The 16,651-nt window shown below is 42.6% G+C and overlaps 1 protein-coding gene across 1 annotated transcript; it reads right to left on the bottom strand.

Annotated features, from left to right (window-relative positions):
* Positions 1-6,720: 6,720 nt before the first annotated feature.
* Sfrp2 (secreted frizzled related protein 2) lies at positions 6,721-14,562 on the bottom strand. The gene is made up of 3 exons (XM_027926764.2): positions 13,905-14,562; positions 11,515-11,595; positions 6,721-7,853 (listed from the first exon to the last, which is right to left on the bottom strand). Exons 1-3 carry the CDS (start codon positions 14,404-14,406, stop codon positions 7,549-7,551), a joined length of 888 nt encoding a protein of 295 aa, XP_027782565.1. The 5' UTR covers positions 14,407-14,562; the 3' UTR covers positions 6,721-7,548.
* Between the last annotated feature and the right edge of the window lie 2,089 nt (positions 14,563-16,651).

The following is a 16,651-nucleotide window of genomic DNA, read 5'->3' as shown; positions in this document are numbered from 1 at the left end:
AGCTTTACATTTTGCAATTAAGTTGATGGCTCATTTCAAGTTAATGTTTGTATGTAGTGTGAGGAGGTTTAGTTTTTTGTTTTTGTTTTTGCTTATTGAATATCTAATTGCTCCAGCACCATTTGTTGAAAAGGTTATCCCTACTCCATTGAATTGCTTTCACATCTTTGTCAAAAAATAACTGTGTGAGCCCATTCTCTATTCTGTACCATTGATCAATGTGTCTGTTCTTTCCACACTGTCTTGATTCTGTACCATTGATCAATGTGTCTGTTCTTTCCACACTGTCTTGATTACTGTAACTAAATTGTAAGTCTTAACATGGGGAAAATAATTTATTTCATTATTCTCTTTCAAATATTTTTTGCTGTTCTAGGGCCTTTCCCTTTTAATATAAATTTTAGAATAAAGTTGTCCATGTTTGAAAAAAAAAAAAGCTTACTGAGATCTTGTTAGCAATTGCATTATGCCTATAGATCAGTTTGGGAAGATTAACATCTTTATCATGTGGTGTCTTCCAATCTATGAACATAGTATGTCTCTCCAATTATTTAGGGTTTCTTTGATGTTTTTCACCAGGATTTTGCATTTTTTGGTGTATAAGGCCTGTATGTGCATTGTTAGATTTATACATATTTTGTTTTCATTGGAGTGTTTGTAAATGGTGTGGTTCTTTTTATTTCAGTTTTCACTTGTTTGTTGTTAGTATATTTAATACAATTGATTTTGTGTGTGAATCTTATTTCCAGTGACCTTACTGAACTTACTTCAGTATGGGAGTGAGTTCTTTTTTTTTTTTTTTGGTAGTTTCTTTGGAATTGTAGGTAGATGAGCATATCTGTAAATAGATAAATTGTATTTTTTCCTATATAATTTGTAGCTGTTTATTTCTTTTTCTTGTTTTATTTACCTGGCTAGATCTGCTAATATGGTGTTAAGTAAGAGTGAAAAGAGTGGACAGCCTTTCCTTGTTCCTGATCTTAGGAAGAACAAACTCAGTCACTTACCATTAAGTATGATTTAAATTTTAGGAGTTTTGGTTGATATTCTTTGAATTCTTTGAAATTCCCTTCCATTTCTTGCAATTTTATCACCAAGTTTTGAATTTTGTCAAAAGATGTTTGATTCAATTTATATATAATTTTTATTTCTTTAGTTTGTTGATATGATGAGTTACATCGATTAACTTTTAGATATTGAACCTGTTAGGTATGCTTTCAATAAATCCAGCATGCTTGTAGTATAATATTCTTTTTAATATATTGGTAGATTTAATTTGCTAATATTTTGCTGAGGATTTTTGATCATGAGAGAGATTCATTTTCTTTTTTTGGGCTATCTTTGTCTGGTTTAAGTATTAGTCTCATAAAGTAAGTTGAACCTGTTAGGTATGCTTTCAATAAATCCAGCATGCTTGTAGTATAATATTCTTTTTAATATATTGGTAGATTTAATTTGCTAATATTTTGCTGAGGATTTTTGATCATGAGAGAGATTCATTTTCTTTTTTTGGGCTATCTTTGTCTGGTTTAAGTATTAGTCTCATAAAGTAAGTTGGGAAGTATCTTGTCCTTTATTGTTTTCTGGACAAGATGTATAATTTTGGTGTTAATTATTCTTTAAATGTTTGATAAAATTCTCTATGAAATTTTTGGGCCTGGAGATTTTGATTTTTAATATTATTTTAAACAGGTGAAAGATAATTTGGATTAGAGGGTCCCCGAAAGCCCATGTGTTGAAGGCTTGATCCTCAGCCTGTGTTGCTTTTGAGTGGTGGTGGAACCTTTAGAAGATAAATCCTAGTGGAAGGCAGTTAGGTCATTGGGGGTGTCCTTGAAGGGGATACTGAGACTTCAGTCCCTTTCTCTCTATTTTGCTTTCTGGCCACCACGAGGTGAACAGGCCTCCTCTGTCATACACTCTCACCAAAGCAACATGGCTATATGATCATGGACTGAAACTTTTGAAACTATGAGCCACAATAAAGATTTCCTCCTTTTAAGTTGATTATCTCAGGCATTTTGTCACAGTTTTGGAAAGCTGACTTATATGGCGAACTTATTTGTATCTTTAAGACTTAATGGGGCTGAAACAGACCATGTCCAGGATGGTCTGAAGAAATGTGGGTCTTGTTTTCTGTTGTCTGTTCCTTGTGAGTCATATTAGACCATGAGCTTCTTAAGGGTAGCCATGGTGCTGTAGTCATCATTGAAATCCCAGTACCTAGGAACGATGCGTGGCTCACAGTGGAGATACCTACCAAGTGTAAGGTTGTTGAGTGAATGACTCTCTGTACTCATGCAGACTGAAATCCTGGTGCTGTTTAGCAAGCCCAGTGAGAAGAGGGCAGCACAGAGCAGAGCCTGAGTTCTCTGTGGGGGTGGAAAAATCTCCTTGGAAGAAGGGAGGAGAAGATAGTATTTGTGGTCCCATTTCTTCCTCTTCCAACCTAATTGACCAAGCAAACTTAAGCAACCCCAGTGTGCTTAGGAAGTTGAATTGTATTGGGAGCTGGTGATGGTGGGAGGAGACCAATTGCAGACTGGTATTCTTTCTTACTGTGAGTATCTTCAGATACAGAAACATGAGAATTACATGTCAAAATGGAGGATGGAAAGGAGAGGAGATAGGAATGCCTTGAGCTTTGGCGTAACTTGCTGAGTACTAATTCTTCTTCTTCTTTTTCCCTTTTTTTTTTTTTTTTTTAGTGGTGCTAGGGATTGAACCCAGGGCCTTGTGCATGCTAGGCAAGCACTCTACCAACTGAGTTATAGCTCCAGCTCAGTAATAATTCTTAATTGTTTAGAGATGATCAGACTCAGGCTTGTAGGAAATGTTGACTTACTTGGTCTCCGAGTTTCAAAAGTGACACCAAGGTGCTTGCTACTTTTACTGCAGTTTCTAATGAGCTAAGTTATACAGTTATACCTTAAGTTATATGGTTTTAGAGATTTTCTGCCAGGGTTACATTTGTGTGTAGATACACACAAGAGCATGAGAAATTTCATGGATTGTCAGATGTATTTCTGCTGGGATGGACCCAGTTACTGAAAGTGAGTTTTCATCTTTTGCTTGTTTAATTATATAATGGGAAAAGTTAATGACTTTATTACTCTGTACTAGAATATCTTGAGGCAGTTAAATTCTTTGATTTGTCTTAACACTATGTGCATTGACTGATGTCTTTATTAACTTAATTTTTAAGCACTTACCTATCTGTAGTACTCTCTGGACAATTATAAACTATATTTAAAAGTTTCATTATGTTTAATTTCTAGTTTTTTTCTGGTCTATATGTTAGTTTGTAATTTGAGAATTTTCAACATTACTGAGTATTATAAAGGCTATGGGTCGTGTGCTAGGTTTTTTTTTTTTTTTTGTAGCATTAGTACAAAATATCTTCAGCATGCCAGTTGCACATTGTTGCTGGGAATATGTAAAACTGATGATAAATAAGTTGTAAGAGTCTGTCTTAATAGAAAATCTTCTGGCGCAATCCGTTGAAAATTTTTCTAAGTACCTTTACCTGATTCTAAACTCAACCTGAACCAAACATTGTAATTTTACCTGAGTTAACTACTCTCTCCTCTGGGCCCTCCTTTGGGACATGTACACATTTCCCTCTCAACACAGAATTTTGGGATAATCTATTTGTTTGCAAGCTTTTCTCCTGTATTAGATTATGACTGGATTATGAGTTCTTTTTGAAAAGGCTCTAACCCCTGTATCACCAGAGCCTAGCACAATTCCTTACTCTAGAATAAGACCAAAGGAAGGCAGATAACTGTATTGAGCATCTAGAACAGCACCTGGCTTGTGGATAATCTCTGAATGCATATTAATTGAATGAGTGAGCCAGTGTCAATAATTGGTGCTCAGTAAACATGTGTTGAGCTAATAAATTAGTCTATACTTGTGCAATTTGTTTCATAGGTGAAAACCATATTGTTCAATAATCCAGATGCAGCAACTGCATAAAGGGTTCATTACCTGGATTTGCTTTTTAATAATCCAGATGCAGCAACTGCATAAGGGGTTCATTACCTGGATTTGCTTTTTAAGGTAATCCTGCCTCCCAACTCAAGAACACTGAAAACCTGATAGAAAACAGCACTGAAAGTTAAAAAAAAAATGCTGCCCAATTATTATTTGATGAGAGAAAAGAAATTAAGAAATAGAAGGCACTTTTTGATAAAACTTATTTTTAATCCTGTACATTTCAGTATACTATTTGTGGATGTGGACCGTGCTTTTATTTTTTGTGCTGTTAGGAAATGTTACTCAAAAGCCCCTTATAAATTTGTTATAGTTTTCATATCTTATAACTTTTCTGTTTAGGCTGATCTCCTATTTGGGGCATGTTAACTTTACTAATGGATCACAAATCATTTTAGGGAACTCAGAAACCTACTACTAGGTCTTCTTACTTGCTTTCTTTTTGCAATAATGGATGGACATTTATGTTTTCATCTGCCTGCAAAAGAAATCTGATAGTTGAAAAAGTAATTCATAATACAATCATGATTCTTTCAAAAATAAATGAGCCATTGTTATTTGAACCATCATGGAAAACAAAACAAAACAAAACAATAAAATAAAATAATCAAACATAACCTACCTGTGCTGCCTCATCCATGTCTCACTGGATTGTGCTCTCTGCCAAGATGGGAACAAGAGGCGTGAGGCAGCGGTTGAAATGTCCACAGAGAGACATACATGTAAGAGGCAGATGTTGGCACGATGCCAGAGCTGCTAACTCCTTACAACATGATTGTAGGAGGTGGGTCTAGCTTTAACTTGTTCTCCAGAGCTGAAGTTTTTGCATTCTGTTATGTAAGCACATATTGTTTGCCTTGATTGGAGAGAGAGCAGTCAGGACAGTTTCTTCCAAATGGTTTCTTTTTGCCCATTGCATGATTTTCCCCATTCTGATTGCTCATCCTTGATAAGGTAAATCCTTGATTTACTGTTCCCTTTTTTTTTTTTTTTCCCCCAGTACTGGGGATTGAACTCAGGGGCACTTGACCCCTGAGCCACATCCCCAGCCCTATTTTGTATTTTATTTAGAGACAGGGTCTCACTGAGTTGCTTAGTGCCTTGTTGCTGAGGCTGCCTTTGAACTTGTGATCCTCCTGCCTCAGCCTCCTGAGCAGCTAGAATTACAGGTGTGTGCCACGGTGCCCAACATTTTCCCTTTCCTCTTTCTTTTTTTCCTATCTTTTCCAGGATCTTTCATCTCCCCTTCCACATGTTTAAAATGAGTGTTGACCTTGATCCTTGGGCCCCTCCCCTTTCTAATCTGCTCCATAGGGGCCCCATGGGAGCAGAGTGTGTGGAATCAGATGAGAAGCAGAGTCAAATTGCAATGCAACTCAGGCCTGGGACCCCCCAAACTGCAGCCTGGGTAGTGAATTAGTTAATTTTGGGTGCCAGATGAACTTGAAGTGTTCTAGAGACACGATCATGAGTATTTGTTTAGGAAACTTTTAAACTAAATTTAAAAATGCCATCAAGTGGAGGCTTCATATAACTTTTCAGTTACATAATTGTGGCTATCTTTAAAATTTTCCTTCACTCCTTTACATGAACTCTATAAGATGAAGTGCTGCTAAGTGCTTCCCCAGCACTTAGAACAGGGCCTGGCACATTGCTCAATAAATATTTGCTCAGTAAATATTTGTTGAATGGATGAGTGACATAATGCTTCTATAATCCTCTCGGGTTGAATGGAAGGCAGAATTTGTCATTTGAGGGGCCTGAATTGCAACCCTGGCCCTACTTCTTACAGCCTCTTATAATGCCTAACCTCTCTGGGCCTGTTACCTCATATGTCTAATAGAATATCTGCAAAGTCTTTATAGTAAAATGATAAAAAGGTTTTGGATGGATTCTGCTATGATCTGAGTGTTTATGTCCCTCCAAAATTCATGTTAAAATCTAATCCCCAATGACTGCTTCTTAAGAGGTGGAGCCCTGAGGATGTCACTAGGCCACAACAGCAGAGCCCTTGTAAATGGGATTAATGCCTTTACAAAAGAGCCCAGAGGGAGCTGTTCACCCCCTTCCACATGTGAGGACAGTGAGAAAGCACCATCTCTGGAACAGAGCTCTCACCAAATACTGAATCTGCTGGCAAATTGACCTTGAATTTCCCAGCTCCCAGAACAGGGAGAAATAAATTTCTGTTGTTTATAAATTATCCAGCCTAAAATATTTTGTTCTAGTAGCCCACATGGACTAAAACAAACCTTTTGTGGCTGTCTGTCCACTTCTTATATTAATGCTAGTTTTTCACTATATTTTCCTTCATTCCTTCAGTTGTGGCTGCCTTCTTTATGTGAGGGTCCAAGTTTAAGTAGAGAAGGAATTGCCTCTTTTTGCAATGGTCATTCTTTTTCATTATAAAATCTCCTGAAACGAAAAGCACAACTGTACAGCTCATGGGCCTTAAGTTTAGCATAGCATTGTCAAGTAGCTGCAGCTGAACTGCTGAGAAGGGACAAAAGAAGCCTTCAAGTCTCTGCTTCCCACAGGGTCAGCAGTGGTGTAATGTGGGAGATGTGAGGCGCAAGGTGGGAGGGTGGGAGGACGTGGGGGGGGGGAGACACTTGAGAAGCAGATAACTTCAAACAAACTGGACCCCCTGAGAAGAAATTGACCACTCATGCATAGCTCCCTCCCAGCCCCTGGTACTGAAAAGACAAGACGGGAGACAAAGAATAGGTAGAACAGGACGTAAAGTTTATATACAAGAATATAATGTTTATCTGAAATATTTACAGGGTTGGTTAAAGCAATATTTTTACAACTTTTTCAGGTCAACTACTATGTATATTACAGGTAAGCTACAATGGTTTAATTTGCAAAAATTAAGTAAAAAATGTTTTAAACACAGCTTAAAGTACTCAAGTCAATAATAAAATTTCTTTACTTTGTCCTTTATTTGAAGAGATCATACTATGAAGAATGGTTAATGTGCTTTTTATAAATGGAAAGTCTGCAGCTGGAATGTGATACATGCAACAATCTGACGTTCCCAATGAGGGTGTAAATTGACAAATGAATCGTTGTTAAGACTTAGATGCTGAGTCCCAGGCTGGAGCCCGGGAAGATGTTGAGATAACAGCCAGCTTTATCTCAACCAAGTGTGAACCACAAGTTTGGGCCACAGTTTGCATGCTACGGCAACATCTGTGGAAAGTTGTTTCCCACCAAATAGCGGGAAACAAATCAGACCCAAGTCACAGTCGGACCTATTCAAAAACTAGCCTTGAATTGAACTGTTTTAAACCTTCATAAAAATATTCATAATTTTATTAGTTTGAACATTTCCACATGATCTGGGGGGTTTTCCCTTATGTGAGAGCATCTATCCACTCCCAGGCCTCCCAGGGCCTGGTGACTCGGGAATGCTGGGATGCAACGTGCAAAAGGCAGCTGGGGCTGGAGCAGGGGGCTGTGCTTGGGAGACAGGAAGTGACATCCTAGAGCGGAAGTGGTCAGCTGGGCTCTGGAGCTGACCGGTCAGGAGCCAAGCGGATGCCGGAACTAGCACTGCAGCTTGCGGATGCTGCGGGAGATGCGCTTGAACTCTCTCTGCCCCTTCTGCCACCGCTTCACGGAGGTGATTACCAGCTCCCCGCCCTGTTTCTGTCCCATGACGAGATAGGGCGCGTTGATGTCGTTCATCTCCTCACAGGTGCACTGCAAGCTGTCTTTGAGCCACAGCACGGATTTCTTCAGGTCCCTTTCGGACACACCGTTCAGCTTGTAAATGGTCTTGCTCTTGGTCTCCAGGATGATCTTGGTATCTCTGTTGATGTAGGTTATCTCCTTCACTTTTATTTTCAGCGCTGTGAGGATGAGAGGGGGCAGAAGGAATCACACCAGTTACCACGAGACCAACAGTATAGGCTGGGAACTTTGTGCACTCTGTCCAGCGGCATGTGTGTGAGCAAAGAGGAGCTTCCTAGAACTAATAAGACTGTCAGGGGTTGCAGGTAGGGGGTTGGGAGCTGGGGGCAGCAGGTGGCTCCATTTCTAAAGCCTCAAAGCGTTTGCCAGGCACTTTGTTTCAAATCAGCCACCCTTTCCAAATGCTTTCTCTTTGCAGGACTCAATTAACTTTTCTCCTGGTTTCCTCGCTCGCCCTTGTGTTTGTAAGTAGGTTGCATGTGGTTCCTGCTCGCCCCAACAAATGACTTCCCCTATTGGAAACTTCAGCATGAAAAGAAATGCCTGACTCTTAGGTGAAACGTGATCCTTCTGTGGCCGTAAACTTTAAACTCAATTTATTATGTCGGAGAGGTTTTTGGACAAACCTGTAAGGAAATTGTATCACACAATCATTGTTTTCTAAAGAACAGATTACAGGGAAGGAGAATTGATCTTGCAGCTGCATTTGATTTGGTAAAGTAACTAGGAGAAAAAATATGCAAGACGCTTTTTAAGAGCACAACATGTTTAGCCATAAAAGTGTTTTTCTGAAGACCTCATCCTCATATGCTCTCATTTGTCTGTCCAAGGCCAAGGCATTTACAGATCATATATGTACTGTTTCCAAAATGTATATGTAGACCCATTAGAATGTTAAGACCTAACGTAAGTGGTTTACTATAAAAGACACATTTTATAGTCATGAATAGTATGCCTTGGGAAAGAAAAATTCTACAAACATACATGCTGGATTTAAATTTCAAGACTCCACGAAGGCAGGAAAAGGATCAAACTTCAAGGTTGGAAGAGGTCATCCCATTAAGATCTCTTGTTATTACATGAAAAATCTGAAATCCAGAGACTTTAGTGACTGGCACCAGGTTACCCAGTTAGATTGTGTCCCACCTTAGTCTAGTTCTCTTGAGGGAAGGTCAAATTTCCCATCCTGGTTAGAGAGCACTAATTTGCCCAACTACAATGTGTCCTAAGACCCTTGGTGCCACTGACAGCTGTTCTGTATAGGGGACATACAAGTATGACTTCCTGACTTTGATGGGGTTTAATGCATTGTTTAAATTAATAATAGAGGAAGAGTTTTCTTGAGTGTTTATAACTCTTTGAGGGTTTCTCTATCTTTTTTGAAAATCTCAGGGAATTCGACTGAGTATGACTTTCCAGCCAATCAGAAATGAGAAGCTTAACCAGGATGAAATCAAGAATGCTGGATATGCCTCTGAAACAGCACTGAGTTCTCAGACTTTGTGAGACCAAAGTCATGGAAATATCACATGTGGTCTCTGTAAAGCGGGTAGGGCCCTGGAAAGCCCCACCATGAACTGATTACACATTATCCAGGAGCTGCTCTCTAGCACAGATGGAGTGTGTACAAGACTTCACCTGGCCAAATGAAACATTCTTGAGCTGGGAGATCAAAAACCAAATCATCACTTTTAACCAGGAGGAGATTTATTACTCCTCTTCCTGTAGCTATATAATAACCAACTTGGCAAACATGTATCATGGGAAAACATTAGGGGTTTCCTCTTTGCATTTTCAGCTGAGACCAAACATAGGGAATTAAAGCTCCAAAATAACTGTTCCTGCCTTGGAAGATGTGACCAGGGATGTTGGAGTGATGATACCACCCTGCTCAATGATAAGCTAGCTATCTACATATAGATCAGAAGGCAGTTATGAAGTAAGGAGGTGTTCCACATTTTCCCCACGTTTAAGGAGTGCAGAGGGGAAGTTTCTGCTTTCCCAGATGATAAAAAGGGTCAGTAAATCAGATGGCTATGCTTGATCCTTCTACCCATGTCTCCACGAAGAGCAGAAGTAACATGGAACACTGCCTGTAAACTAAAGGTACATGATGCCCTTCCTGAAATTTCACTTCATTATCCCTTAATGGGTCAAAAGGAGAGTGGAGAGATTGTTTTACTAAAATGGTAGTTATCTCTTGTCTTTAATCAAGTCTTACAGCATGGAAACTTAGAACTGTGTTTTGGTAAGGCTCTGGTGGTTTGGGATTATCTGCTGCTAACATGCCTGGCCCCCAGAAAGTTTGCAATTTGTACATATTTGAATGCAGACGTATGAAATCCTATTAGCCCTACCATTTGTGGCTCTTCCTGATGGGAAGGGTTGGTTAAGACTTTGAACTACTTTCTTTCTCTCCTTTTCCTTAACAGGGGGAAACCTTTTCAAAGGTGGGGGCCATGGTTGTTCTGGGACCTGCCAAGGTTAAAACAAGGCTACTTCTGGAAGAGAGCTGGAGCTGATGAAGGACAGTGATTGGATTGTTTCCAGAGTCAGGGAGCTGGCTGGGCCCAAGGTTTCAGGGATGGCAAGGGAACGAGAGTAGAAGACTATGAAAACTGGGAGCTGGAATGATGTCCCTCAGTCTCAAGGATTTGTTGAATCAGTGTAAGTGTTAATACAGATCTGTTGAGCTCATTATTGATTGACAGAGCAAGGACTTTAGGACTTTACCTATTTACCAGTAACTTCAGGTTTCTGCCTGAATAAATACTTTTAAGGATACCAGTTACACTAACACAAAAGGTGTTTGCTCTTGGAATAGGATTACAGCCTTAGGAGTCTGGGTGAAGTTCTTGGCCATTTCCAACTCGGATTTTGCACTGCTTCTGGGTCTAGCTGGGCTCCCCCCTCAGCTGGGAGGCCTGAGGACCCCAGAGGAGGCACTGGTGGAGTTCTTTGCAGAGGAAGCCTCCCACTTTCTTTCCTCTTCTAATACTCTTTTTAAGGGGAATCACTTAGACTTCATGGAACTTGGGCAACATATCACATATGTTTTTTATTGGCCTTAAGCACCATGTCATCGTGGCATCTTTCATGTATCTTGCTAAAGTAAATTTCTAAGCTTTCTTCTTCTCTGCCTTTTCCCCCCAACTATTTGCATAAAAGTGTGGCGAATGTGTCTAGACTTACTCATAAAACTTTACAAAAATTTCTTTTAAAAAAGGAATTTAAGATGATAATTGAGGATCATGCAACAGCCCATGTTAGGTGTCTTCTCATGAAGTCCTTCTTTTTAAATTTAAGGATCCTCTCCCCTATAAATAATTGATCAGTGCCTCGGATGTATTCATTAATGATAGAACATAAGAGGAACAAATCACTATGGGTTATAAGTAAAAGTATGTATTTATCTTATTTGTGGCCAACTTAATGCCTCGAATCTTCTTTGCTGAGGATAATATTTGCATTCCAATTGTTGGAACACATGTCAAGAGAAGACAATATGGCTGGGATTATGTTTGTTGGCACAAAAAAAGTCAAAGTGAGTTGAAAAGTGTGCCACTGGATGTTGATGACTTGAGTCATTTTCTTATTTGATTACTGCTTAAGGAAACTGCATCTCACTCAAAAATGTAACTCAGTATATGATTGTGACAACCAAGGAAACTAAGAGCAACTTAAAATGGCTTTAGGAAGCATGAGCTATGATTATATTTCACCCAGTCTTTAGTAGCATCTTAATGATTTGTACTTTCAGGTTTGGTAAATAAAACTTTTGAATGTGAAATCTGTTGGTGCTGGTGGTGTATTACTTACCAAAATCATTTTTACAAAGAGTTTCCATGATGTCGTTGTCATCCTCACTTTTACTCTTGCAGGCTTCACATACCTTCGGAGCTAGAAGTGTGAAAAATAGTCTTTAGTAAGTTTGCTTTAAAAGGGAATAGCAGGTGGCATTTGTAAATAACCCAAAGGGCTTATCCAGACCAGGGCAGCAACTGTCCTAGATGACCCCTGCTTCTGCCTCCTCTATAAAAGTAGGATCACTCATTCCTAAGAAAGTCCCCTTTGCTCCTCATTTTTGGTTGTATAATATGAAAAATGCCCCATATGTTGATAAACAATAACTCCCAAATAAAAAGTTGTGGGCAGAGTGTGCAGGTGTGTGTAACTAGTTCACTTGGACAGGTTGCAACTTTTCAGCTTGTCCTTCCCATCCCTGGGACATATTTGGTCTAATAAAGTTATTCCCAAAGTCTTTCTAAGAAGAAAACACCCGAAACGTCAAAGGGACCCTTGAGAGTTTTGGAAAACGTGGTAACCATAAAATCAGTCCAAAGATCTTTCTCAGCTAGAGGACACCAGGGTAGCTCATTCTAGTCAGCAGAGCTCAGCATCTCAGGGAGCCATGGCTTGGTATTTTGAAGCTTGTGCAGGAAGGGGTGGCTAGTGCTATATTGTCAGGACAATCCACAAAAAAGGATCTTCCCTTACCCAACCAAAATATGGGGGCTGTTTTCCCCCTGGGAAACACCTCTCTAATTATAACAGCTTGCTCTTACTGGTTCTGTCTCACCTTGTGCTTTCTGATTTGTCTGTGCTTGAGTTAGGCAGCATTTATTTCATGGTTATCTATGAGGCTTCCTGGTACAGGTTCTTCTTGCCTTTCTTTGTTTAAAACTCCCCCCAAACAAACCTGTTTCTGAAGCTAGTCAAAGATGAGGCAGACCTGTATGTGGGGTCTGACCAAACCTAGGAATTTTGTGTTTGCATCATTATCAAAAAGTCTAGAAGGATCTTCTAAAACAGTCTTAATTTCTTGAGAAAACATTCTCTTTCTTTCATTTACAAATATGCTAATGCTGTCTTTAAAGTTTAGGTAAAATTTAATTGTCCTAAGGTGGAATGGAATTTTCACAGAAAAAAACTTTATGTGATAGATAATCAAAGAGTTATTTATCAAATCCACCCCCCCCAAAAGAAAATTTTGAAGAGCACAAACTTTTATTTTGAAGTAGGAAAGTAACTTTTTTTTTTTTTTTTTTGAGAAATGTACAGTGTATAATGTTGGTACTGATTGATAGTGGGGAAAAACAAAACCAAACAAAACCCAAACCAACCCACAAGAAACTAACTCCCCTCACCAAACCTAAATGAAATATTTCCAATTAGGAGCTCTCAGAATGTATATAAAATGTTACTAACCTGTATTGGTTAGTCTATGGTATATGTTGGACAAATGTTTGAAAAATGCCAAACATTTGCAATAAATTAGAAATCTAACCAATAAGATGATTGCAAACTCATGGTGCCTGCCAGGAAAGATTGCTAAACAACTTTGCATTTTCTTTAACTAATGATGTCTGTAGGAAAACAATTAGACTGAAAGGGAGACACTGCTGAAGTCCTGAAAGGGATTAGGAAGCCCCCTTTCTATCCCAGGGGGACCTAAATCAGCCCAGACACATTGTATACGTTTTCCTTTCAGGAAGAATATCAAGAGCCCATGAGGTTTTCATTGCTTTGATGGTTTTTGCCCAGGAACTCCCCCTCTGTTTTCTAAAAACTTGGGAAACTCGTTTGCATGATTTTCTCCAGTTAATTAAAACCACTCCTAAGATAAAAGCTGATAGTGATAGAAAGATGATTCCTTTTATGCCCTCTTTCTCAAACACCTGGGCAATTAAAACGAAATATTCGATTTCCAGTCAGTCCTGGTTTTCTCTCCAAAACCTAAACTGGCAAAGGACAAAAGGTAGCTTAAAAGGTCATCCGTTTGTGCATCTTTGTAATCCTGGCTGTATGGGAAATGATGCTGAGACTAGCACACTGCCCAGAGGTAAGAACGTGAGGAATAAGGGATGGTCAAGGAACCCTGGCTCCCCACCAACCAACTCCTCCACACAAGCCCACTTCGAACGCTCTCAGAAGGACGCCCTAGTGTTATCATCTTCAGCAAGAATTGTATGTCTATAAAGAAAAGTTGCTTTTGTTGTTCTTTGTTTTATTTCTTTTTCTGGTATAATTCGGGGGTGGGGATGTCTCAAATTTGATAGTCTTCTTGCATCATAGGAGAGCAAGGAGAGCGTCTGCCCTTCGCAGGACTGGCACCCTCAGCGTGACAAATCCGGATGCCAGAAGGGGGCTGCGGGATCCCACGGGAGGGTCTTAGCCGTGAGGGGGACGAATTAAGAGGGAAGGCTTACCTTCCTCAGTGGCCGGCAGGAGGTGGTCGCTGCTAGCGAGGGGAATGCAGAGGTCGTTGTCTTGGGGGAAACGATCGCACTCGAGCATGTCGGGCCAGGGGAAGCCGAAGGCGGACATCACTGGAGCGCAGCGATCCTTCACCTGCACACAGAGTGAGTGGCACGGCTGGATGGTCTCGTCTAGGTCGTCGAGGCAGACAGGGGCGAAAAGGGAGCACAGGAACTTTTTGGTGTCCGGGTGGCACTGCTTCATGACCAGTGGGATCCAGGCGCCCGCCTGCTCCAGCACCTCCTTCATGGTCTCATGGCCCAGCAGGTTGGGCAACCGCATGTTCTGGTACTCGATGCCGTGGCACAGCTGCAGGTTGGCCGGGATGGGTTTGCAATTGCTGCGCTTGTAGGAGAAGTCGGGCTGGCCGAAGAGGAAGAGCCCGCGCGCCGAGCCAAGGCAGCAGTGCGAGGCGAGGACGAGCAGCAGCAGCGAACCGGGACCCTGTGGCATGGTGGGCGCGCGACCCCCGCGGGGCGGAGAGAGCCGAGCCGGGGAAGCGCGAGGCAACCGGAGCTCGAGCTCGTCCCGGGTCCGCTGGTTCCGCTAGGCGCGGTTCGTGGGCTTGGAAAACCCGCGCCGGTGGTCCGAGCGCGCGAAGCCGGGAACTGGAAAGACCGCTCCGGCGAGGCGCTGCAAACTCGCGCGCAGCTCCAGCGGGTTCCGACCCGGGGGAGCAGAGTGAGCCGCTGCTGGGGCACAGCCAGAGTTTTCTTGGCCTTTTTTATGCAAATCTGGAGGTGGGGGGGGGGCAAGGGAGGAGCCAGTAGAGAGTAATCTGAGGAGGGCTGGTCACTATTTTCTTGGTCTGGTTTTCGGTTGAGAATGGCCCTCGTGAGCTCGCTGGAAGTAAATTCTGGCTGTGCCCCATCCCCAGATGCTGCTGCTGCGCGCGCGCTCTACGATTGCTTTAAACAACAAACAGACAAGCCTGGCTGCGTCCCGCAGGGAGCGAGCCATGCGAGGTCTGCGGGAGTTGGGGACAAGCACCTCACAAAGCGAGCGGCCTCGCAGCCAGGTTCAGGCCTGAACGTACTCCACCGTTCTAGCGGCCCTGGCCGTTGTGCCTTGTGCCGCAGCCCTCAGTTTTTGTTCTTTCTGCGGCATTGCGCCGCGAAACGGAGTCCCAGGGAGCCACCAACCACCAGCTTTCAGGCTCTGTGTGCCCCGGGACCAGAGCCCCAGGCCGCCTCGGCGAATTTCATTTGTTACCAAAACTCCAGCTAAAGTTCAGCAGAGTGGTCCATGTGGCGTGTTTCCCTCTGCTCCTGGAAAAACCATCAGAATTATAAAGTAAGCAAAGCTTTACATGGAAAACGAAATAACAATAAGTACTGGAGTATTTTGTTGGGGCGTTTAATGATCTTGCCATTGTAGAAATGCCTCGCATCTCATCAGCATCACACAAAATTGCCCACCATTTCTCCTTTTCGGAGGCGAGATTTTCCTCATTTAAGTAAATGGGATGAGTCCCAAAAGGGTCCTAGCACAGACCGACCCTTACAGCAGGGGGCTCAGGAGAGTTTCCTGAACACCATCGGGGAAGAATTTCTGCCCAGCACAAGAGACTGGCAGATTGGGAAGAGCAGAATCCTGCCAAGAGACCCGGAAGGGTTAAACGCGACCTTGGCAGCATTGGTTCACTCACTTTACACGCACAGGGTGTACCAAGCTGGGCAGAGGTGAACAAACTCTGCTCACGTGGTTCTGGGGATTTAGAGTCTTTGAGGACTGCAAACCGTAAGTTCACAGCTGCAAACTGGGTACTGGGTGCCAGGCAAGGAAAGTGCGTGCGTGCGTGCGTGCGTGCGTGTGTGTGTGTGTGTCTCCCCTCCCCCTCATCGCTCCCAATCCCCCCACCCCCGCCGGGGAAGCGGCTTTCACCTCCCGGGGCTCCTCTTGCTCCTCCTCCCTCACAGTGTGAAGGTGCACAGCCCCAGAGAGCGAGGTTCTTTCATATGTAAGATGGGCGCATTGTTATTACTTTCCGGCCACTGAGAACCATCCACTGGCTCAGACCTGCCCTATATCCTCCTTCCGGGGGATGCTTTGGCCTTGCAGACTCCCCCAGGCTCTGTTGTCGGACACGCTTTGTGGTCCAGCAGCTTGGAGGAGGGGGTTAAGAAGTGGCGAAAGCACATTCAGAATCATCTCTTATTTATTTCTGGTGGTAAACACATTGGAAAAGCACCAAGCGGTGGGAGCGCACCTTTCGAATTCGGAGAATCAGGATCGTTAAAAGCTCAGCTTTGATCCTTCTGCAGTGACAAGGTTGCTCAGCCCGGGAAAGGCCCAGGGAGGCAGTAAACAGCCGCTCTCTCCCCGACTTTGTCTTAGGCCTCTCGGTTTCTAACTTAAGCACCGAGAGCCTTAAAACCCGCCTCCCCAAACACACACTGCTTTGAATACCCCGTAGGAAACGCAAGACATCGAATCAAACGGCTACTCGGTGCCTGAGCTCGGAGAGATGCTAGGACTTCGGCGGGGGTCGGGGAGGGGTGGGAGCCTTCCCGCCTCGGACGCCCCCGTCCCCAACGCGCTCCTCTGGGGTACCCTCTGCTCCGCAGAGACCCTTGCTGGGGGCTCTAGAAGTCCGAAGACGGTCGGGCTGGTTTGAGCCAGGCTCTGTGGCACACCCGGGAGGTGTGTGTGCACGTGTGTGTGCCGGGGGCAGAGGGTGGGGAGGACCACGCGCCCG

This window comes from Marmota flaviventris, chromosome 7 (assembly GCF_047511675.1).
Source record: "Marmota flaviventris isolate mMarFla1 chromosome 7, mMarFla1.hap1, whole genome shotgun sequence".
Classification (NCBI taxonomy): Eukaryota; Metazoa; Chordata; class Mammalia; order Rodentia; family Sciuridae; genus Marmota; species Marmota flaviventris.
This window is presented reverse-complemented; position numbering and strand designations above follow the sequence as displayed.